The following is a 26,053-nucleotide window of genomic DNA, read 5'->3' on the forward strand; positions in this document are numbered from 1 at the left end:
GAATCCCTTCAGTTCTTAGACCATTACGACAGCTTTGGGAGAAATTTAGAGATTTATATCTAAAGGAGAATTCCCCTTTAGCAATAGCCCTTTCCTATGAGAACATTTTACTTCACAGAGGGGAAAGCTTTTTAGACAATTACTTGTGGGAGGGTGACAGAAACAGCCAGAGAAGAGAGGTCAAGGCTATGTCAATATTAGTCTCATCTACAAGGCAAAGCTATAGTTAAGTCTGAAGGGAGCACAATGAGTGGGGTTCAGCCTTTGGTGTAATGACCTTCTTGTTTTTCCAGGTAATAGCAACAACAAAGAATAACTTTAAAATTGGCATCTTCTTAGTGTTTTAATATTTACAAAGCATCTTACATATGCTAACACATTTGATCCTCACAACATCCGTGTGGAGTAGATGTAGATTTTACATATAAATTTTACAGATCTCATTTGTTAAATTTTTCTGCATCTACTGATATTATTGTATGATTTTTTTATTCAGTCATTAATATGGTTGTCTATAGTTTTCTAATTTTACAGATGAAGAAATAGTCAGGCAATGGTTAGATGACTTGTACAGGTTCACACAGCTAATAAGTGACTGAGGCAGGATTTGAACTGATTTCTAGTACCTCACTCCCTCTACCTCATACCTAGATGCCCAACTAAGAGAGGTATGCCTCGGTACATCTGATGGGTTTCCAGCCTCTGATGGGGAAGGTAGAGCATCTCTTAAGGTTCAGTCAGTCCAGAAATATTTGTTAGACATTTACTATGCTTCAGTTACCATCTAGTGTCTGGAAATACAAAGAAAAGTAAAAAATTCAGCACCTGCCTTCAAGTTCTAATGGAAAAAATAACACATAAACCATTCTGCACATACAGAACAATGGGAGGCAGTGTCAGCCAGTAGGCACTAGCAGTGAGAGTAGGGTGACTAGCTCTTGGGAGCTGAGTGGGTTAAGAAGTTGAGAGTGTAGGGTATTTGAAGAAGAATGTTAAAGTCTCCTAGGCTGAGAGCTAGAGTTGAGGCAGAGAGAAAAATTGTAAGTGAGGGATCAAACTCATTGAGGAAGGAAGGGGAATACCTGGGGGTATGTTAATGACGAGCAGAATTTTAATAGGGTGATAGATATTAATAGCAAAGAAAGAGAGGTTATTGAGTGCTTGAGGTAGGGGGAGCAGCTAAAAGTGACAGCAGGGAACAAGGAATATGCCAACTTCCCTTCCTCAACCAGTGATCCAAGGAGAATACAGCTTTGTCAGAAAAAGACTGGCCTCCAAAGCCAGAGGCTTTTCCAGATAACCACACCTCAGAATGCTGAGGCATGCTGAGGCTAGCAGTTGGGTGGATCCCCAGTGGAGGATTTACTGGAGAGCACAGACAAAGACTGCCCAGAGGGAGCAAAAAATGAGTGATGAGCTGCATTGTTGGTATGAGTGCCGGTAACAATGAGATCACAGATCAGTGAAGGTGTTGAATGTTTGCATCTGTTGTGTGTTAGAAAAAATTTCTCCTTAAAAATAACTAAGGCAGATGTGGCCCTAGACTAAATCTTCATGCATAACACTTGCCTATGATGATTCTTGCATTTACTGAAGCCATATACTTCTCACATCTTTATATGTCAGTGCATATGTATGATCTCTTTTTTTTTTTCAGCCTCTTCCTTGGTTGTGCCATTATTGGGTCCCACGATTATATTCCAGCGATTATTCAGTATACTTCTCTCCTTGATGTCAACCTATCTGCTGTTGAGCACAGGGTACATACTTTACTTATTATTTCATTATCTTCACAATATTTTTTTCTGTAATCTTTCTATCTCAGAGTTTAAGCAATTATAAATTTAAAGACATAACATATTTAAGATATTAGGTTTTTTTTGCCATGTAATATGCCACTTAACTTTTAAAATAATTTTGCTTTGAGCCTCCTCTACTATCTGTTGTCTTTAGCAGCTTACTGTATTTCCAATCAAACTGACCAAACTACGTGACCTAACAGATTTAAAATCAGGAGATCTAGGTTGAAGTTTCAGATCAGCCACTTCCTAGCATGATCTTGGGCATGTCAATTCCAAGAGCTCCAGTTTCCTCATCTGTAAAGTTCCACACAATTGGAAAGAATTCCCATATGAGGACTTTCCCACATTTATGAAATCACAGATCCAGACCAAAAATAAGCAAAAAACCTAACAATTTGTCTTGAAAAGTTTTTATAAGGCTCAAATGAGATAAATGTAGATATCATATAAGGCTTTTATAATATATAATATGATAACATGTACTATATAACAAATAAATATGACTTTTACAAATATAAGGCATTGCTATTAATGTTATAATTATAATCATTAAATGCCATATTGACAATCTCTGATTTTGTAAAAGTGTTAAACAAAGAACAATGACAAAATTGTTTTTAGAATTCTTTTTTTATTTCTTAGTTAGATTTTAAGAACTTTCCCCCCAATTCTTAACATTAATAAGATTATCTCGGCTGCTCAGATTTTTTCATAATCCATATTTCTTTTTCTATAATCATTTTTAAAAAATTTGTAGAATCTACTTTTATTTTCTATTTGAAAGATGTTTAAATTGTTATCAAAAACTAAACCTGATGTTGGTATTTAGGAATGTTGAGCTGATGAACACATGTAACTTTCTATGAAATGCTCAGAAGAGAGTACTTAGGTAAGAAAACAGATACAACAGATAATAATATGCCCACTCAGCAAATCTGGATAGGTTTGATTTTCTTAAGGCAGAAAATCAAAGGACTCTGAGAAAAGTTCCATTTTTGCCATGTGCTTTTGAATTTTCTTCTGCTCTCTTTGTCTCATTATGGGTATTTAGGAATAGCTATAGTTTCCCCAAAAGTTGATTATTGCAAACCAAACATATGTCCTATGTTTATCATATTCTGTCTCTCAGATTGGTTAAATTCTGGCTCAAACATCAATAGCCTAGGTCAGATCAAGACAGCTGAGTATACCACCATCTTGATACAGTCAAAAGGAAGGATGGAAGGCACTGTGCTAGGCACTTCACAAATATTGTCTCATTTGTTCACCAAAACAACTCTGAGACACGGGGAGATAGGTGCTATATTATCATTTTATAGTTGAGGAAACTAGTGATTTGTGCAAGATTACACCTGCAAAACTTGGATTTGAATTGAGGAGCTCCACATCCAACTGAGGAGCTCCACATTACATTATATTTTAAGCTTCTTGAGGGCAGAACCTATCTTTTGCCCATTTTTGTTTCCCTAATGTTTAGGACAGTCATAATAGGCTCTTAATGTGTATATATGTATATATAGATATGTATGTATGTATGGATGGATGAATGGGTGGATTGATTGATTGTATGAAATCATATAACTTTTCTGGTGGGTTTCTTATTGTTTTTTTGATCCTTGCCTTCTGTCTTAGAATATTGGTTTTAAGTCAGAAGAGCAATTAGGGCTAAGCAATGGGTGTTAAGAGATTTGCCCAGGGCCACACAGCTAGGAAGTATCTGAGGCCAGATTTGAGACCAGGACTTCCTATCTCTCACCCAGGATCTCTATTTGGCCACCTGTCTCCTGGTGCAGTTATTGTTCAGTCATTCATATATGTCCAGTGCTTCATGACCCTGTGGACTTCTTTTGTCAAAGATATTGGAGTGGTTTGCCATTTCCTTATGCAGTGAATTAAAGGGGAAGTATAGATTAAGTGACTTGTTAAGGGTCACACAGCTAAGTGTCTGGAACCAATTTTGAACTCAGGTCTTTGTGACTCCTGCCCAACACTATTCACTGAGTCACCTCACCACTTTACTGAACTGTAAAAGAAAGGAATGTAACCAGATAACCTCTAAGGTCTGTCATCTGAGGCATTTTATTGTGTAAGGTTTAAATTAATATCTAACACTTGAAGAATTATATTTCATAAAGTTTATTAATAATCATTTAAAGTAAGAGGAATAAAAGGAAATAGAAGTATAAAAAACCCAGTTACCTAACAAAATTAATACCACATGATTAAATTCTCCTTAGCCTTGACAGGAAGTGAGAGGCGGGGTTACACCAAAATTTATATCCTTAAGCACATAACATGAGAAGGAGAGTGGGATGCTACAAGTTGTAGTTTTAGGGTATAGATCCTAATTATACAACCTCCTCCCTGTGATTCCCATGAGAAATGAGCATTTAAAAATCTCCCAGATATACATTCCTAGTTTCCCCATGGAAGCAATACACATAACCAACTTATATCTCTAAAGATCTCCAAACAGAGGTACATACAATATTGCACTTACTAAGGGGAAATTACAATAATGTGTGGATAAAAGGGAAATAAAAGAGAAAGAGAACAAAACCAATGATTGCTAGGAGCATAGACAAAAAGTCAATTGGGGGCAGCCCCCTTTGATATAAGAGTGTACATAAAAAATAAATGCATTCAATCCCCCCACAGTTCAATTTCACTACATCCAAAAGTTCATTCTGGGTCCTTTGGTGCAATGTGTTGTTTCTGCAGGCATCTTCATGGTGCCTTCTCCAAATAGTTCACTTTCTGGATTCAGGGAGGTAGCAAGTTTCTTATCCTAAAATTACTCTCATACAATAAAATTTTTATAAATGTAGAATTATATGACAATTATACAATCCCCCCTGAGGAGGATGTTGGCAAACACACAGGTCACCCAGACTGAGTTATGAGTTATGTGAATCAATTGTTAAAAGGAAATAAAAAATATATTTAAAAAAATGAACAGAGGAAAAGAAAAAAAAATCCAAATTAAATAGTATATAAAAAATTCTGAGTAGGCCTATAACAGGTCCTAGAATCAGGGCCCAATAAAGTGTTTATGTCTCACAAGCCTGTAGGACCATTGCAGCAGCCAGTACTACAGAAAATTCCCACACTTATGAAAGACAGAAAAGGGACTAGATTTTTGTAGTAGATAGGAAATAGCATTCCCTGGTCTGATTTTACCTTTACTTTCAGGGATAGGGGAGCCCATTTTCTAGTGAAACTGAGGTACTTGTCAGAATGTGGCACAGGAAAGACTTGTGTCTGATGTATGTCAAACAGCTGCAACCTCGAGCCTCAAACAAGTCCTCTGTCTTGGCACTGATCTCATCAATTTCACAGGGATTGGTTGGTCTCCTTGACCTTGTGCTCATAAGCACTGTATAGATTATGTGCAATGGCTCTTTTGTGATCCCTTCTCCTAGAATCAGACACAATTATGAATCAAAGTCCCACAATATTTATCAATCAATGGCAGGCTTCCATAGTCTAAAGCTTTGGGGTATGCATTGATATTAGGGCTAATGGATATTGTAAACTTATATTAGTGAAAAAATTAAAAAACCATTAATGCTGGTAACATATGCTTAAGGAACAAAAAAATGAGTGAAAAAAGAAAACTCAACTACTCTATTGCACATACAAGGAAAAAACAATATTAAAATTTTTTAAATCAAAAATATATAGTTCACAATCAGTGACATACTGTATTTACCCAAGGAGAGGCAGAATGCAAAGGTTTCTCACTCAACAATGAGATCCATTTCCTTTTTAACTTAGCTGTGATCCACAGTGTGAGTGTACATAATTTTCACTAAGAAAATGGCTTTATAAAAAACAGTAGTATAGCAGCTAATGCACATTCAAGAAGTACCAAAATCCTCAAAATCATAATAGCCCATTAAAGGACAATAGCAAACAAACTCACTATCATTAGGATTCACATGAGATTCTATAGCTATTGAAGCTCATGGATACTTGTCACAAGTTCTCCAGATCTAGCAAATCTTTCAAGCTTGGCTTAGATATTTTTAACAAAGTCTATTGCTGCCATCATTCCAAAATTTGGCAGAATAGCCCCAAAGAAACCTCTATACTACTGGTGAAAATCTTTTGGGTCTAAAATGTCACCAAGGATCTAGATCATTCTGATGGAAGGGTAGAGTAAACTGAAGAGTTACAAATATAAAAACCATCCAGAAGCCACTAGCTCCGTGGGAAATACACCCTCCAGGAGTCATCCAGGGGTTACCAAGCCCCCTAGGAAAACCTTCCCACCTCCCAGATGAGATTATAACCCATCACGAGGTAACCAAGCCCCTTGGGAAACCTCCCTCCTCTGACATAAGTCTGTAACAGCTGTAAAAAGGCATGTCTTTATATGTCCCATCCATTGCAATGTGAAGGCAAGGAATACAATAATGAAAATCACTTCAGATGTCTCATCCATTACATTTTTATAAATCAGGAATAGTGCTATTGCACTTCAACCACTAAATGGACCCTTACGTTTTCTTACAAATAACTTAGAGGTAGTCAGTCAGATGGTGGTGCTCCTAGATATCCTGAAAAATCACTTATGAAGCCCCCTTAAAATCAATTTAAAATTTTAGGTCATTAAATTCCAAAGGTTGTATACAGTTTGTAAACAGATTGATGGAATTCATCCATCATCAGCTATGTGACAATTAACAAAGGCAAAAAAGAAACAAAAGGCCAATTAAGCAATACGTGACCTCGATGGATCTGGTCACAAACCCAGCATAAATAAGGACTTATGGTTTTGCCACAGAAAAGGGTTTGCGCAAGTTGATTATGGGCTTTTTCAATGGTATTTTCTCCAGTTGAGTCAGAGGGGGAGTTACAAATAAAGACAATATAACAGAATGTATAGCTAATGGCCAAAACACAGGAACAAAAATTGACATAGTGTAACAGAATATATTAATGTATTCTAATATATTATATTAGATCAATATGTGAACTTGACAAACAAAATTAAATCTTAAAACAAACAATCAGCAAATTAAATATATGTAACAGGATACAGGCACTGAATTCAAGAGTCCTTTTCCCCAATTCCAATAGCTGTGTTACAGAGACTTCTTCACTATTTTGAGGAGAATAAACTGAAACTGCAGTGGAGTCTGAAAAGCTAAAAATTTACCTCCAGACTCTTTAAGGTTCCTTCCCCTCCCCAGGATCATCATCCATCTAGATTCCTTTGGTCATTCCTCTGGGATTCCCCATATCCGCACTGGGCATAGTATGGATGAACCCTATATTGGATGTGTTGCAGAGTCTGGGTAGGCCAAAATGGCAAGGGGGTGTAGGGAGATGAATCACCCCCTGAATCTCAGGTTTTCTCAAGCTAATCACAAGGACAAGTGCACCCAGGAACAGTAGTAAGAAAAGATACCCCAAAACTTTGAGCTGTGTGAGCTCTGTAATGTTCTTACAGAATGGTAGCTGTTTGAGATAGGCAGGAAACTGGGCCATCCTTGCACTTCTACTTATTAAATTGGTTGTAAATCTACGTCCTGTGTATAGATGGCCCTAGCCTAGTATGTACTTGCTAGGATTAAAGATTTCACAGGGCTATTAGATGGAGACAGGTCCCAATCAGCCTTTGAATTGAGGGTGGCCAAAAGGCTTTACCTCGAGGCTAAGTTAGTGAAGGAAAACAAAAATTTTGTATTTTAGGTACAATGAAGGTTAAAAACTCCTCAGAGCCTCTTAGCTGAGCTGGTCTGAGAGAGCAAAATGGGTTCAAGCAGCTACCATTCTTGAGACTCACATACAGGTTTAGGAAAGGCCTTAAAGAGAGAGCAAACTTCTAGGAGTAAGATAAGGCTAAATTTTCTCAATTTAGCCCAATAATTAATACCTTCTAATAACAAAAACTGAGCTGAAATTATCTACTTCCTCCAACACTCCAGGATTCTGAGCTGCGAGATGGTAGATTCCCCCAGGTGAAAAGAGTCAGGAGGGTTAGAGGCTAATTGTTCCTTAACAAAAAACAAAAACAAAAACATACACACACACCTGGTTTACCAGGTCACAACTAGCAATGCACTCAGCTGCTAGTAATGTAAGGGAAAGAGGGATTTATGCTTTACCACTCACCCACAAAGCAGCTCTCAAGGACTTCTAACTTGTGTCTTCAAGTGTAACAGTTAAAAATTTAGGAAACTGAGGCAGGTAAAAATTAGTTTCTCTCTGCAAGGAGTATCATATTTTAGAGGTTTATTAAAGGTTGAGAATTTAAGAATATACAAGTAAGAAAAGGCACCGGGCCAGGTGGGCCATGAGGCCAACCCAAAATTTCACTCACATCATGAGACACGTCTGTTTGCCAGCCGAGACAGGAAGTAAAGAGCCCCAAAAGCCTTTGTAATCAGGTTAAATACCCCATCTCGTTCTCGGCCCAGGTGAGGTTACAAAGCATTCTGGGGAAGTGGAGCAAGGGCTTCTGGGGATTGAAGTCCAAAGTTCAAATCCATTTTTACACAAGAGACTGGGGCAGCAGCAGGAGTAGCAGTTTGGGCAAGGACCCCCTCCTCCCCCCACCCGGCAGTTAGCAAGGGAGATAGAAGCAGCAGCAACTCAATTTCCAGGGGGGAGGGGGTCACAAAAAGGCCACAGCAGGAGAAAAACACAGTTTTTCAAAATTTATCTACTGCCTATTCTTTACTCAAAGGCTTTCTTAAAAGAAAATTAAGTATTCTTTTTCCTATAGTGGTTGCCCAAAAATGTAGGATTTAAATTAATATCCAACACTACAAGGATTATATTTTATAGAATTTTATTAAAAATCACTTGAAGTAGGAGAAATAAAAAGGAAATAGAAGTAAAAAAACCTAACTATAACAAAATTAAAATCGCGTGACTAAGTTCTCCTTGCCCGTTTAAAAGGCCTGCTCCACCAAAGCCAAGACAGGAAGAGGAGAGAGAGAGAGAGAGAGAGAGAGAGAGAGAGAGAGAGAGAGAGAGAGAGACAGAGAGACAGAGAGAGAGAGACAGAGAGAGAGAGACAGAGAGAGAGAGAGAGAGACAGAGAGAGAGAGACAGAGAGACAGAGAGACAGAGAGAGGGGGGGGGGGGTGAGGCTACACCAAAATTTATAATTGTTGATGTTCAGTCATTTTTAAATTTTGACTGATTCTTTATGACCTCATTTGGGGTTTTCTTGACAAAGATACTAGAGTGGTTTGTCATTTCTTTCTCCAGCTCATTTTACAGCTGAGGAAACCAAGGCCAACAGGAATAAGTGACTTCCTGAGGATCACACAGGGAGTAACTATCTAAGGCCATATTTGTATTCAGGAAGATGAGTCTTCCTGACTCTAGGCTCAGCACTCTCTCCATTGTAACCATTCCCAGCTCTAGTACTTAGTAAGTACTTTTTAATTCATTCAGTAGATCATTGTTTCATTCCCCAAACACATGGTGGCCAAAAAATAGGTCTTAAGTAGGTTCTGTGAACATGTCCAGATTGGCCAAGTAACTGAGGAATTGATAAGTTCTCATTTGAACCATAAGCAAAGGATTTAAAGAAGGCTGCAGTGGCTACAAAAGCATAAACAAACTCAGGATGGATGAGCACCCCCTTCCCAGCCCACAGTGATCACTCTGGCATTTCTCCTCAGGCTGCCATCTGAGGCCTCCTGCAGAGCAAAAGACTTGTTACTGTGAAATAAATGGCGTGATTCAGTTTCAATCTAATAAGCATTTATTAAGCTTCTACCACAGGCTAGGCACTGAGGATATAAAGACAGAATGAAATAGTCCATAGGGAGTTTACATTCTGCAGGAGTAATGTGGTAACTTTTAACTCTAATTATTAATTTTTTAAAATATTTTCTAGCTGCAATTTTACCTAGTTAAAATGAGAATTGCAATTTCAGTTATAAACCTTAATAAATTTTAAATTATTTCTCTAACCTTAATTTTTAAATTTCATTTATTTTCTGGCTACAGTTAAAGTTAATTATAATGAGTTATAATTTCATTTATGATCCTTAATGATTTAAAATTAGTTTTATACAAATTTGGCTTACATTTAACTTTTTTAGAGTCCACATCTATTTATAAAAGTAAGGTACAACCAGATGGTTTAGTGTTAACTATATCAGATTGCCTGGGAAGGCAGGTTTGATTTTTTTAATGGGGACCTATAAGACAGTTAAAAAGAAAATAGTTTTATTATTTTCTATTACACATGCACATAATTTAGAATAAACCTTTATTTTAAATCCAGAGTCTTCATACAAAGGTCCTATTTCCTTGCATTAATGAAAAGCTAAGTCACCGTTAATCAGCATATCAATTTTCTGCATAAATAGATGTGCTTAAAACATTCTTTCTCTTTTCATGCAAATCAGTTTTTGTGTTATTCACTTGCCCACCACATTCTTTTCAAAATTACTACAGGAAAAAGCTTCCAGCCAACAACTGGCTCAATTTTACAAAATCAAATGAGTGAAACCCAAATAGATGAGGTTTTATCCTGTGTTTATATGTGTGCATGTGTGTGTAATATAAATATAATATATATTCATATATTATATAACACATATTACATAATGTGTGAACATGCATGCATGTTACCTAAATGTATATATAGTGTATGTGTATATTATGTGTACATATATTACATACAGTATACATATATTTTCTAACAGAATGTGTGTATGTGTGTCTTTATATATTTTGCATATAATATATGCAGGTATGTATTATCTTATATATTTGTATGTGTTTACATGTTGCACTTGTGTGTATATTATATAATATAAAATATGTATTGTGCAGGTGCATATAGAATCATAAAGTATATATGTGTATATGTTGTATATATGTATTTATATTACTTTATGTATGCACATGTATGTGTATATATATTCTATAATATATAGTATATAGTATCTAATATATGAGTGCATATATTACATATATGTGTATATATTATCTAACATATGTGAATATATTGCATATGTGTATGCATATTGCCTAATATATAATAGTGTATACATTGATTATATTTCTACATATTATATTACAAATACACATATATTATCTAATATACTATATGTACACATATAAAATATCTCTAGATTTCTATAGATATATCATATATGTGTGACAAGGAAATCACTTTAAAAGACTGATATATATTAATTTAAGGTCGCCAAGGAATTCAGCTATGTAATTCCTAAATGAAAACTCAAGTCAGCAGTCAACCTTTTATGGAGTTTTTAATTACAAACAGGAGGAAGAAAGGTATGAGAGAGAGAGAGAGAGAGAGAGAGAGAGAGAGAGAGAGAAAGAAAGAGAGAGAGAGAAAGGAATAGGGCTTAAATACCCCCTCTGTTTAGGCTGGGCCAAAAGGCCCAAGCCCTTAGATAGCTGAGGCAAAGAAAAGAGAGCAGTCCCTATCACTCACGTGACCAAAATGGAGAAACAGTCTCAGGGGCCTCCACCTCCAGCCTCCTTCAGAGCAAACCTTCTCAGAGCACAACCTCTCAGAGCAAAACCTCTCGAACCTCCCCAGTCCTGAGACCCCGCTATCTTTAAGGAAACCATCTAAGTTCCCTCCCCTCAGTTCTCCCATCTACCAATCACTGTCCATGTCTTCCCTGTGCCAATGGTGGCTCTAGCTTAACCCAGGACCGCCCAGAGGTCTGTGGCTTTGCACATGTCTATTGAAGGTCATATTCTCAAATAATTAAATCTTGATCCTTTGCTGCAGCCCTTCCTAAATCCTTTTACTCTGAGTAGGATGGAGATTGTATTTTCCAAGACCTGGTTCTGTCATTTCAAGTATCTCTATTGTATTAATTCTAAAATCAATCATGACTCAAAGAACTTCCTGTTCTATGCTTAAGCATAGGTCAAAGCCCTTTCCATTGTTCAGCAAAAGGTTTCTGTCCTAAAGCAGTCCCAAGTAGGGAGGAGAAGGATCCTCCCATGCCAAGGGGGTTCACATTCCAATAGAGTTCTCACTATCAGTAGGAAATTTTTTCCAAGTATGGAACTTTCCAATGGTGAAATTTCCAACATTCACAAGTCTAAGAAATTTCAAGGTTTACATATGTACATGTTTGTAAATAAACATATATAGAACCTATATATGATAATTTGCTTTTAAAAAAATCACGCCCTCAGGGGCAGCTGGGTAGCTCAGTGGACTAAGAGTCAGGCCTAGAGACGGGAGGTCCTAGGTTCAAATATGGCCTCAGATACTTCCCAGCTGTGTGACCCTGGGCAAGTCACTTGACCCCCATTGCCTAGCCCTTACTGCTCTTCTGTCTTGGAGCCAATACACAGTATTGATTCCAAGACAGAAGATAAGGGTTTAAAAAAAGAAAAATCAAGCCCTCTGGACTTGGACTTAGGAGATCAGGGGTTAAATATGATAGATATTTGTTGCTGATCAATTCACTTAACTTTTGAGAGCTTTTGTTTCCTCACTAGTAAAATAAAGATAATGATGATTGCATTGCCTACTTCACAGAGTTGTTATGAGTAAAGCAATTTTGCTGATGTTAAAATGCTTTATGAGTTACTATTCTGTAAATGTGAAATTTAGGCAGGATTTAAATTTCTAACAGTGACAAGGACAAATCATCTCTACATAGTTTCTAAAATCTTATTTGTAATTTGGTAAGGGAGCACAGCATAAGGAATGAGTCTTGGTTCTGGAGTCAGAAGGTCTCAGTTCAAATACCAACTCTTGTTCTCACTACCTGTGTGATTATGAGCAAGTCCCAGTCTTTAGGCCTCAGTTTCTAATCTGTAAATGAGAGGGTTGGATTAGTTGACCTCTAAAGTCTCTTCCAGTCTTGAATCCTGTGGCTGACTTTTAAATAAATAATGTCCCAAATCCATTTCACCAAATAATTGTATTTTATTTTCTACTACATAAAAATACTTATACACGCTGTTTGTTTTTAATTTTGTGAGGTTTTAGCATTTCATTTTTGGAAACATTTGGAGAGAAAGGAAAATGATATTATTTAATGCCCTATTGTAAGCTATTTATGCTTCTTTGGAACAAAAAAAAGTATAATTTTCAAGTTTCATTGTTAAAGTCTAAAAGTCATTGGCCTCACCTGCTTAGAGATTACCTTTTTGATTTTGTTAATCATTGAACAAATATTTAGCTACAAATTTGAGGAGTTCTAAGAGTGATAGACAGAAATTTTATCATCCCTGCTTGCTCAAAAGGAGTAAAGACAACTCAGATTTGACCAGGTGATGGGTGCTCCAGTATAGATCAGTGAAAATCAAACCAGTAAGTATTGGTAAACAACTGGAAGTTTTCAAGGATTGGGTGTCTCCATTTTAATTGCTGCTTTTTAATAGGCAGTGTTTTTGGCTTCCCACCAAGGCCACCCCTTGTGGACCTGCACAATTTTAAGGTCTACTTTCAAAGAATTTGGGACTCTTATAACAAGCATATTTGACTCTTTGCCCCAAGAATCCTATGATAGGAAACAGATATACATCCCTAGGATAGGACAGAGGATTCTGCTGTATCCTGCCCTTATTATCACTACCCTATTTCATAGGACTCTTGCTATTTAATACATGTATCTCATGTAAGGCTAGAGGTCATAGGAAAATTGAACCAGGGTGCTGACCTTACCTACCCATAACTATTGGGTAAGACACATGAAACAATTAATGAATGAAGTAGTTAATTAACATGAAGTAAGTTCTAAATTATGTGGGATAGACACTTAAAGATAAAAGTGATTAGAGAAGAAAGATTGTGTCTAGGCAATGTCAGGGATGCCTTCACAGAAGGGCTCTGATCTGAGCAGACTTAAATAAATAATGTCCCAAATCCATTTCGCCAAATAATTGTAGTTTATTTTCTACAACCGAAAAAAAATTCTTATACAAGTTATTTGTTTTGAATTTTATGAGGTTTTAGCATTTCATTTTTGGAAACATTTGAAGAGAAAGGAAAAGGATATTTTTAATGCCCTATTACTATAAGTATATAAATAGTTTCATAGACTTAGAGCTAGCAAGTACTGTATAGGTTATATAGCTCTACTCTCTCATTACACAGATCAAGAAATTGCGGCCCAGAGAGATTAAATGACTTGACTAATATCACACAAGCTAGGTCCTTTCATTCTAAATGATTCACTCTTTCCATAACCTCATACCTCTCCTCCCAGCCCAACCTCCATCCCTGTACCCTACTTAACTACAGGCAGATTTTTCTAAATTTTTCTCAGTTTCCCTAGCTGTAAAGTGGATATAAAGCCTTTTCCTTCCAAAGTCAGGTAAAACTATAAAGTACCATGTAAATGTGAGTTACTAATAATAATGATAAAGCATAGTTTTATGACAAATATGTAATACTATTGGCTTTCATTTTTAAAATGGTGTTGCTGAAGCACAGTGCATAGACTTCAGGCCTAGAGTCAGGAGGACCTGGGTTCAGATTTGTCCTTAGACACTTCCTAGCTGTGTGACCCTTGTTTGCCAAGCCCTTAGAGTTATTACTAAGACAGGAGGTAAAGATTCTAAAAATAAATTAATTAAATTAAAAAGTAGAGTCAATATAGGTATGAATAATTGATTTGTTTAGTATATAGATTAGTTCTATGTTTTTGTTTTTTCCCCTGGGGCCAGATATGAAGCTTTTTTTCCCTTCGTGTTGTCATGCTTAATGCTGGTTTGGATCCATGTGGAACAAGAAACACTGCAGCAGTCAAGTATTTCCTGTACACAAAAGGTAATATCTCAAGACAATCCTCCTGAATTTGAGAATAGAAAAGTCATATTTATTCTCTGAAATGTTCAGTACCATTGCACCAAAGATTTTTATTCCTTAAAATTTCAGTTTATTGTAAATTGCCTCTTGATTAAATAGAAGTCATTAGTCAGTCATTTAATAGCTTTTGTCAAATTTTTTTAACAACCAGTTTGTAAAGAGATTTGTCAGCTGTCACAAATGAAAGCAGGCTTATTGTTATGCAGGTAGTATAGAGTCTCAAGTGTTTCTAGCAATCTACTGCATAAAATCAATGATGCAAAGTGAAAAACAGTATAGGTGAGAGAAATGGAAATGTCTAATTTCCCATTCCCCCCCCCCACTCCTTTCTTTTTCTCACTTTTTTTCCCCCTGTTTCTAGTCAGAAAGACCATTGCATTGTCATTTACAGATCTATGAATTTGACCCTAGGTGACTTATAGCTTTAGTATTTCACTCTTCTTTTTCTAACTAAAAACGTTTTCTCCATCACATCATTGCCTCAGGGTCCCATTTCAGATGGCTTCTCTAACACAATGCACTTACAATTGTTCTAACCAATCCACCTTCTAAGGACATTTTGTCAGACTGAGCTAGACAGATGGAATGACATTCTAACCTTCCTCTTTTCTTAGAAATGTTACTAGTAATTACATAGAATCAGTACAAAGAAATAAAAAATTTTTACCCAGGCCCCACTGAAAGGAAACGCTACTGGAAAATTCTCTCAGCCAACCCTATTGATATTGTCTGAGATAACAGGGGTTAATACAGGCTTATTAGAGAAAAAAAAAAATCTTGAGAAAAGAAAACAGGAGAATTCATTGTAGTTGAGTATATGATGACTTTTTAAAACTTTCTTATAGACAGTTTGTAAATTTTAAGTGAAAGCATTTTGGGGGGATATTTAAGCATGTGTTCAGAGATTCTCCTTCATAATCTGTACATCCTTTGACCCCCGTATTGTTCTAATGCATTTCAAAAGTTTATTCAGTACCTAGAGGCCAAATACTTTTCCAGGTCCTGGAGATATAAAATAGGCAAGTCCTTGCTTTGAAGGATTTTCAGTCCCATCTGACAAACACAGTTTTCAAAGTAACATTTTATAATCTTTGAAACTATGATACAAATAGAATGATATTATTTGTATTATCATTTAATCAATAGCTATTCCTAGTGTGTGCCAAGTATTGTCCTAGGCAGTTAGGATCCAAAGACAAAATCATCCCTGCTTTCAATGAGCTTATATTTTGTACAGGGAGTAAGCATTCACATATCAGAAAATATACATGGAAGATACAAGGTAAAAATAAGCACATTTTTGTTTTTCAGAGTAAGTATGATGTTTGGGATTTAATTTCATCACTTAAATCTAATCTTGATTTTCCTGGAAAGACTAGGAAAAATATGTTAAGAGCTTTATTTTAAAAAATAATCCAGGGTAAAATTATTTAAATTTATGCCTAATCTTTAACTTCTGATTGCTACTTCCAAGGAAACGTACTACAGAAGAATTTAATACCTGTGTAATTTTTACCAATGAAAGAACATTCACAACCCTCTTAATTAGGAAAGTAATTTTTGTATAAACTAGGTGGTTGTTTATTGACAGTAGAAGAAAAAAACAAAAAGGTTTTTCACCATACAATATTTTTTTCATTCCACAATTCATCTGGATTTAAATGGAGATTTTTGTCCATGTAAATTCAGCTTCTGGTCAAGTTCTTTTGAGAAATGAATCTATAGTGAAGGAAACCAGAAGACTAAGCAAAACACAAGTTCTTTCTATTCTGTACATAAAGCATTAGAATACCACTGGGTTCAATATAACATTGGCAATATACAATGTCTTTCTGGCAGATTTTATTAAACTATAATTAAGCTAGGAGAAGATTTATCATTCAAGTTTTCAGAATGGTATACCATTCTAGCTAGTATAAATAGGAATGGACTAATTCTTCATTCACCTCCCTATAAATTTACCATTTATTATTATCCAAGTAAACCAACAGGGCATCATGTTATTGATTTTTTTTCTTCTTGCTTTCACAGCTCACCAGTATCCATTTTGCCTATAATACAGATATAACTCAATTCCGGCAACTCCACCTGGATGACATCCGTAGGTCCTTCTTCTTTGTATCCTTTGTTAAAATGTTGGGTTTTTTTAAAGAGATATAGCATCAAATTAAATAATCACTTCACCTTCTCAGCAGAATATCAATTTTTTTAATATAGTCAATTTCATAAATCCTTATATATTTTTGAAGGGCTGTGTTTCATGTCTCATTTGACTTGTTTTCTGACAGTTGTTTTTCCATTTGGGATCTGTCATGAATTATTTAGTTAATTAGCAGAGCTTTTAGATTTGCCCATCTGGAGTTCCCTACTCATTAGTGTCATACAGTTCATTTCTTTAATATCTTATAATTTTCTGTCAATTCTTCACTATCACTTGGTGGTGGCTCTGGGAAAGGACTGCTCATTTAAACATTCAAAGTGACTGTGCCACTTTTCTGAGTGGGAAAATTTAGAATCGGCATATACCTTATAATTTCCCATGCTTCAAACCCCTTAGATTCAAAATCCTAACCTACCTTAAAAAAAATTTTAAGTGGACTTAAATAACATGGCTCCCTATTTTCTTTCAAATACCCACAAATGATACTGTAAGAATGAATTTGGCCAAACCTCATGACCTGATCTAATGGCTTTGGTATCTATAATCTTAAAATTTCTCATCTTCAGCCAACAGAACCTATGGAAAATACCAAATGGTTAACCATAAGCACATGGAACAAGAATAAATTATAAGAAGAATTTACAAATGCTTTTCTTCCCCATACCCCACAGCTATTAATATAAGCATTCTGACTGGTCTCCTTTAAATGTATCTTCTAGGCCACATAGATCCTATACTCAATATTTTTGAAAAGTGTATTATACTTGGGTCATAGAATCTAGGTAATTACAGAATTTTATTTTTGATATTTCATACCATATGAACTGACATTTTAGAATCAAAGAATTTTTAGAACTGGAAAAGTCCTTAGACCAAGGAGCTCTCAACCTTTTTATGTTATGGATCAATTTTGTAGTCTGGGGAAGTCCACAGACTCCTTCACAAAAGAATGTTTTGTTTTCTACATTCAAAATTTAAAGAAATGCAAAATTTTAATTAAAGATCAGTAAAAATAAAGTTGTACTTTTTTCCTATCCAAGATCCCCTGAAATCTCTCCTCAGTTCCTAGGTTAAAGTCTCTGTCTTAACATTTATCTGTTCCAATGCTCAGCCAATCCATTTTAATAAAATCAATCAACAAACATTTATTGAACATTTCCTATATATACCAGACACTGTGCCAAGCACTGAGAATACAAAGAAAACACAAAAATAGGCCTTGCCCTTAAGGGGCATACATTCAAATTTTATATCTTCTTATTTTGAGAATCTATATGGTTACTCTCTTGACTGATTTAGGTCACAACTCTCTCATTCCTTATTAAATTTTTAATAATGAGCTTCTGTGGCCAGAACAACTAATCACCTTCTACATAAGGAGGTGAGTTCTGGATTGGAGGAAGATAGCTCTCAGATAACATGAATATCTTCTGTTATGGGCAAACCCTTTCCCAGTGGGTTTCCAGTGGGATTGAAGCTCCCAAAGTCTGCATTCTCTTGGCACAGGATTTGAAATCTATCATCACAGTAAGATGCTAAGGGGAGTCCTTTTAGCATATCTGAAAAGAGTGAACCAACCTCTACTTTAACACATCTAGTGAGGAAAAAGTTGCTTTAGGAAGCCCAGGTGTTAAATGGAGCCATACCTACATACTTTGAGTATCCATGATCTTATCAGTGTTGGTGCCCTTCTACCAACATAGATCACAAAGTTTAGAGAAGACACAATCACTGCAGATCATGGAGTAGAGGTAAAATTATCTTTAGGAAGGTGTAGAAATGGAATAGACAGCTGTAAGAAGTAAGGCTGTAGCAGGAGAAGCTAAAATGGATGGGTGTACAAGATGGTACAAGATGGTGGGGCAAGAGGCTGATGGAACTTAGATATAACTGATTTGGCAATCAGTATATATTTATTCAGTCCTATTGGTGCTAGGTGTAAGGGCTAAATTAAGAGTTTGACGAAATAAAAGAGCAGCTTTTAACAATTTTAGTTTTAATGAGAATATAGTAAAAGGAGGGTAATATAGGGAAGAGATAGAGAAATTGCCTAACTACCCCCCTATAATTCCCTATATCTGCCTATAACTGCCGTTAGAGAAATTCTAGCTGATCAACTGAAGGGTCTTCATATATATATAATCTCCCAACCAACAACTAACAACCAACAACTAATCACCAACCCACACCACCAGCAACCAATCCCCAATGACCAACTACCAGCCATCTCCCAACCCAAAAAAGGTCAAAAAGCCAAAAGCCCCTCTCCATCCTCGCACTGACCTTTTATAACCCCTTATCTCACTTCCTGTCTCTCTGATTCCTACTTCTTTACACTGTGGGCCGGGCTATCTTTACATATCTCTGGTAAAAGGACCTCCAGGTCCCCAGTTAAATTATAAGAAAGGGATTAAGAATTCCCTTTTACAATCCCCTCTGTGATCCTTTGGGAGACTAGTCTCCCCAATGGATCATTTAAAGATAACTATCTTATACCTCTAAAAATCTTCTAGTTAAAGATGCCTACAATATTACACTTTCTAATAGAAAACTATAATAATATGAGAAATATGAGAAATAAAATATATGATAATATATTATAACATGAGTATAAAATAATATGAGAAATAAAAGAGAGACAAAAAGGCAAAATTAGGGGGCAATTCCCTTTGGCATAGAAGTTTACATTCATTAAATGGGTTCAACCCCCTTCAGTTCAGTCAATACTTCCCACAGTTCATTCTAGATCTTCTGATACAGTGTAGGTTTCTTTATTGTGTCTTCTTAAAAACAGTTCATTTTTTGTTGATCTGGGGAGTTAGTGAGTTTCTTTTACTGAAATTCCTCAAAAAAATTTAAATCTTGGATTCTTGGGAAATAAATCCCCAAATTACTAAATACAATTACAAATAATTACAGTCTTAAACCTTAGGTTTTTTTAATGAAAATTATATTCTATGGAAAATAAGAACCTAGAGATATCAATTTAAATCTTAACAAATATTACATAATAATTATAGAATTACAATCCCCCCAAATCATAAGAACACATTTAATGACAATAGCAAACAAACCCACATGAGTCTCTGTAGACATTTGTTGTGACATTTAAAAAACTTAGAAACTTATGCATATTTGTCACAAGTTCTCCAGATCTAGCCAATCTTTCAACCTTGACTGAGATATTTCTAACAGGGTCTGTTACTGCTGTCATTCCAAAATTTGGCATGAGAAACCAGAAAAAAAAAAAACGAACACCTCTGTAGTGCTGATGAAAATCTTTTGGATCTAAAATGTCACCAAGGATCTAGATCATTCTGATGGAAGGGTAGAGTAAACTGAAGAGTTACAAATATAAAAACCATCCAAAAGCCACTAGCTCCGTGGGAAATACACCCTCTAGGAGTCATCCAAGGGTTACCAAGCCCCCTAGGAAAACCTTCCCACCTCCCAGATGAGATTATAACCCATCATGAGGTAACCAAGCCCCTTGGGAAACCTCCCTCCTCTGACATATGTCTGTAACAGCTGTAAAAAGGCATGTCTTTATATGTCCCATCCATTGCAATGTGAAGGCAAGGAATACAATAGTGAAAATCACTTCAGATGTCTCATCCATTACATTTTTATAAATCAGGAATAGTGCTATTGCACTTCAACCACTAAATGGACCCTTACGTTTTCTTACAAATAACTTAGAGGTAGTCAGTCAGATGGTGGTGCTCCTAGATATCCTGAAAAATCACTTATGAAGCCCCCTTAAAATCAAGTTAAATTTTTAGGTCATTAAATTCCAAAGGTTGTATACAGTTTGTAACCAGTTTGATGGAATTCATCCATCATCATCTATGTGACAATTAACAAAGGCAAAAAAGAAACAAAGGGCCAATTAAGCAACACGTGACCTTGATGGATCTGGTCACAAACCCAGCATAAATAAGGACTTATGGTTTTGCCACAGAAAAGGGTTTGCGCAAGTTGATTATGGGCTTTTTCAATGGTATTTTCTCCAGTTGAGTCAGAGGGGGAGTTACAAATAAAGACAATATAACAGAATGTATAGCTAATGGCCAAAACACAGTAGCTGAAAATGGCATAGTGTAACAGAATATATAAGATTAGATTAATATGTGAACTTAAAAAACAAAATTGAATCTTAAAACAAGCAATAAGCAAATATAATTAGTGTGACAAGATACAGACACTGAGTTCAAAAGTCCTTTTATTCAATTCCAATAGCTGTTTACAGATACTTCTTCACTATTAGGAGAGCAACAAACTGGAACAGTTAACATCAGTAAGTCAATGGAGTCTGAAAAGGCTTAAAATTCACCTCCAGACTCATTGAGGTACCTTCCCCTCCTGAGTATTATCATCCATCTAGATTCCTTTGGGTCACACTTCTGAGGTTCCCCATACCGAGGAGAATTTCCACACTGAGCACAGTGTAGATGAACCCCATATTGGATGTTTTGTAGAGACTGGGCAGGCCAAAATGGCATGGGGTTTGAATCTCGAGATTACTCAAACTATCAACTGCAAGTTATATAATCAGTACACCCAGGAACGGTAGTAATAAAAGACACCCCAAAACTGTTAGCTGCATGAGCTTGGTAATGCACTGCTCTTTCATAGAGTGAGACATGCTTTTTATGTAAGGTTTAAGATCCCACAAACTCTACTCCAGTTTATTCTCAAGATCACTTGAGTTATTTTCTAGTTTTTCAATGTAAGCTTTGTAAGTTAACAAATCATTTTGTTTTTTCCTGAGGAAAAATAGGTAGAATGCCAGGCCTCCTATTAGTATAAATACACCTAGGAATAATGCTATATAGAGCCACTATAAAATATTCTGTTGGATAATAAGCCATTTTAGATAGACAAGAAATAGCATCTAATTGTTAATTTTGTTTGCAGTTCTACTTTCTGTCAGTAGATGGCACTATTTAACATAAAGGATCAACAGCTGTAACAGAATTAACTGCTAGGAACTTGAGTTAGTAAGAAAAATGATGAGAAGATTAAAAGGATTAATCAAACTCCTGGCTGGCTCACCAATTAAATATAAGGGTTAAATTAGGAATCTGACAAAATAAGAGAGCAGCTTTTAATAACAATTTAGTTTTATTAGAATAGAGGTAGTAAAATGAATATAGTAAAGGAGAGAAATATAGGAAAGAGATAGAGAGAGAAATTGCCTAACTACCCACCCTATAATTCCCTATACCTGTCTAAAACTGCCGTTAGAGAAAGTCCAGCTGATCAGCTGAAGGGTATTCATATATGTAATCTCCCAGCTACCAACTAATAACCAACAACCAACCAACAACTAATCACCAACCCACACCACCAGCAACCAACCCCCAACGACCAACTACCAACTACCAGCCATCTCCCAACCCAAAAAAGGTAAAAAAACCAAAAGCCCCTCTCCGTCCTTTTATAACCTCTTCTTACCTTACTTCCTGTCTCTTTGGTCTTTCACTGTAGGCTGGTATATCTTTACACATCTCTATGGTAAAAGGATCTCCAGGTCCCCAGTTAAATTATTAGAAAGAAATTAAGAATTCCTTTTTACATAGGTATGGTATAAATGTGAGGAGTACAAAAAGAGGCAAAAACAGTATCTGTCTTCAAGGAGCTCACAATCTAAAGCCAAGAATGGGTGTATTGTTTGGGGAATAGCCAGGAGACCAGCATCCTTGGATCAATGAGTACTTGATAGAACTAAACTGTGAAACTATGAAGACAAGAATGAGCTAGGTTTTAAAGGACTTTGAATGCCGGGGGGTGGGGGGGGGTTGGGGGGGGGATTTTGTATTTGATTCCAGAGGTGAAAGGGAGCTCCTGGAGGTTATTGAGTAATGGATGTGACACAGTCAAATTTGATTAATTGTGAGAGCAGAAGAAGAACAAAAAATAAAAGGCGACACTAAGATTTTGATCATGAGAAAGTCAGTGAATTTTATCAAATCATAAAGACAAGAAATCAAATAAAAAATTAATTTAGGAAAAAATTAACTCAGTTTGAGACATTTTGAGTTTAACGAACATCCAGATGAAAACATCCTGTAATCAACTGAAAACGCAAGTCTTTAAGCAGTCATGTGGAGATCTTCTACAAAACTCTTAATCTGACAGAAAAATTTAAGCTCAGAAAATTTTGTTGCTTCCCTTAAAATACATATAATTAGTGGTAGAAACTGTATTGGAAGCTAAATCTTTGGTCTCCTAGTCTAGAACCTTTTCCTCTACACAGAAAAGTCAGAGGATTGACCTGGTTTTGAGTTTCAATTCTACTGCTTGATAATTTGAAAAGCTTCTTGAAGGATTGGATAGTCATAGGCTTGAAGTCAGGAAGACCCATGTTCTTTCTTTTTTTTTTTTACATTTTCTATTTCTTTTTTAATTTTCTTCTTTAAAAAATTTTATTTTCTATTTTATTGAAAATTTTTATTTAATTAATTAATTTAGAATATTTCTCCATGGTAACATGATTCATATTCTTTCCCTCCACTCCTCCCACCCCACCCCTCATAACCAACAAGCAATTCCACTGGGTTTTACATTGACCAAGACCTATTTCCATATTAATATTTGCATTAGGGTGAAATCATATCCCCATCGACCCATGTGATCAAGCAGTTATTTTTCTCCTGTGTTTCTACTTCCACAGTTCTTTCTCTGTATGTGAATAGCATTCTTTTTCATAAGTCTCTCAGAATTGTCCTGGGTCATTGCATTGATGCTGGTAGAGAAGTCTATTACATTAGATTGTGCCACAGTGTATCAGTCTCTGTGTATAATGTTCTCCGGGCTCTTCTTCACTCTGCATCAATTCTAGGAGGTTGTTCCAGTTCACATGAAATTCCTCCAGTCCATTGCTTTTTTGAGCACAATAGTATTCCATCACCAACAGATTCCACAATTTGTTCAATCATTCCCAATTGAAGGGCATCCCCTCATTTTCCAATTTTTTGCCACCACAAAGAATGTGGCTATAAATATCTTTGTACAAGTCTTTTCCCTTATAAGCCCAGAAGTGGTATGGCTGGATTAAAAGGCAGATAAGAAGAGACCCATGTTCTAATCCTACATCAGATATTACTTAGCTTTGCTTTTTTTGGTTTTAAATCTTTACCTTCTGTCTTAGAATCAATACTAGGGAAGACAAAAGAATGACAAGAGCTAGGCCATTGGGGTCAAATGACTTGCCCAGGGTTACCCATCTAGGAAGTATCTGAGGTCAGATTTGAACCCAGAGCTGGCACTTTTTTGTCTCTGCTACCTCTCTGCCCCACTCCTTAGCTTTGTAACCCTGATCAAGGTACTTCCACAACCTTATGTCTCACAAATTTCTTCATCTGTAAAATAGAAATAACGGCAACGATCTCAAGAGATTGTAGTTAGTTTCAAATGATATAACATAAATAAAAGCACTTTGCAAATGATAAAGTACTATATAAATTCTAGTAGTTAGTTATTATTATTATCCTTTTCTTCCTCATGATCATTAATTTTTTAACCATGAATTCATTTAATGTCTGAGCCTCAGTTTCAACTTCATCCATAAAATGCAGGGACCTTAGAAAGACAATATGAAGATCCAATAAGATCACATGTGTCAGAATACTTCATACATTCCAAGAGGTCTGACTTTCAGCTAGTCCTTCTTTGCAACCTCACTATAGTATGGTGGGGTGTATGGGGTGCTCAGGGAGGGGTAGTATCTCTGGTATGGAGGGCCTGTTGTGCCCTCCTAGGGCAGCTCTCCAGCCTCTGACCCTCACCTGACACCCAGCTCTCACTTGTGGCTCCCAGTAGCTGCTAGCATGCGGCAGCGGCCACACTCCAGGCAACGGCTTTGACAGGCCGGCTAAAAACCTTGTGAGGGTAGCCACCGGGTCATCGACCCCTGGTGAACCAGGGCTTTGCTCACCCAGCATGTGAAGACTGCTTCGGCTGAACAGACGGAAGAAACCAATAAGAAGGTTCAATGGCTGAGAGGGCGACGCAGCAAAGCATTGTGGAGTGCTGAGGGCGTGTTGGAGCACAAAGGACAACACGGCCATCCAATGCAGCTGAGGAAGTCTCTAGGCGTAACGATTTTTCATGCCATTGGACCCAGGCTTCCAACGCCGAGAGAGTGGGACTGTCTCTGTGCATCGACTTTTCCACTTAAATCTCCTTCACGCACAAGTGTCTTTGTGCACAAAAACGCACAAAGACAATTGTCATTCTCGGTTAAATAAATACACAAGATTAAAGTAAAAACTATACTGAAATACAGTTTTCAAAATTCTATGAGGAACTCATATCTATGCATAAGATGACAGTCTTCACTATATTGGACTGGGGAAGAGACTGAAAGTGGTAACAATTGCTAGGAGGTTACTGCAGTAGTCCAACTAGATGATGAAAAGGGGACCTATACTTTGAATAATGTTAGTGGGAATAAAAAGGTAGAAGATGAATGTGAATCTCTAGGAAAGGTGATAAAGAGGAAGGAGTCTAAGATAATCACAAGGTTTTGAAGATGGGATGCTAAGTGTTCTCATTTCAGACTTACCTGACCATTTCCTTAGCTCTGTTCAGGTTTTCTTCATAGTGACAGCCTTTTTTGGAACTGGAAACATAGCTTCGATTAACAGGTAATCTTTATCTACAGAAATAACTACAAAATGATATATGATAGTATGATAGTATAATCATACTAAAAGGCATTATAACTAGCTGGTGAAAATTTTGCTTAATGTAGCAAGAGTAAAGCCATACTATCATAAAATACTATCTTAATTTTTTAAATAGCTTCTCCAAAAAGGAAGAAATCTAAGATTTAAAAAATCAGTCTCTAATACATCCATAAATTGGTCTAGATAAGCCCCACACAATGTTGCCCTGATGTTGTTTTGCAACAGTGTCACAGATGCCATACAACAACACTGTTTGACTAATCTATTCATAACATTAGTATCACAAAAATAACCGAATCCTGTAACGTTAGATATACTATACATAATACTAGATATGTTCATATTTTGAGAAAGACTTAATATTTGGTAGATTCATTTAAATGTATTTTAGTAAAACTATTTTTATAAATACATTGTAACTTCCAATAATCCTTTTTTTTCTTCTTCTTGATGTGTTTCTTCAGTTTTGATCCTTCATCTGTCTATTGCTTCTTGACTGTATTTAACCCCTTTATGATGGGATCCTTGATGATGTGGAAGGTTAGTGATTATACTTGCTAATAACATTCTTTCAATGACTTAGTCCCAGATCATGTTTTGGCTT

The 26,053-nt window shown here is 36.2% G+C and overlaps 1 protein-coding gene across 8 annotated transcripts in view; it reads left to right on the forward strand.

The window, feature by feature from the left end:
* Positions 1–26,053, forward strand: part of PIGN (phosphatidylinositol glycan anchor biosynthesis class N) — a 246,948-nt gene that overhangs the window by 193,500 nt on the left and 27,395 nt on the right. For 7 of the 8 annotated variants that reach the window (XM_056824243.1, XM_056824244.1, XM_056824241.1 and 4 more), the window contains 5 exons: positions 1,658–1,760; positions 14,454–14,556; positions 16,627–16,713; positions 25,352–25,407; positions 25,914–25,989. In XM_056824243.1, the coding sequence (XP_056680221.1) occupies positions 1,658–1,760; positions 14,454–14,556; positions 16,627–16,713; positions 25,352–25,407; positions 25,914–25,989 (425 nt within the window). Of the gene's footprint in view, positions 1–1,657; positions 1,761–2,631; positions 2,692–14,453; positions 14,557–16,626; positions 16,714–25,351; positions 25,408–25,913; positions 25,990–26,053 lie in introns of those variants that run through there. The other variant, XM_056824245.1, reaches the window with a different exon arrangement.

Source organism: Monodelphis domestica, chromosome 3 (genome assembly GCF_027887165.1).
Source record: "Monodelphis domestica isolate mMonDom1 chromosome 3, mMonDom1.pri, whole genome shotgun sequence".
Classification (NCBI taxonomy): domain Eukaryota; kingdom Metazoa; phylum Chordata; class Mammalia; order Didelphimorphia; family Didelphidae; genus Monodelphis; species Monodelphis domestica.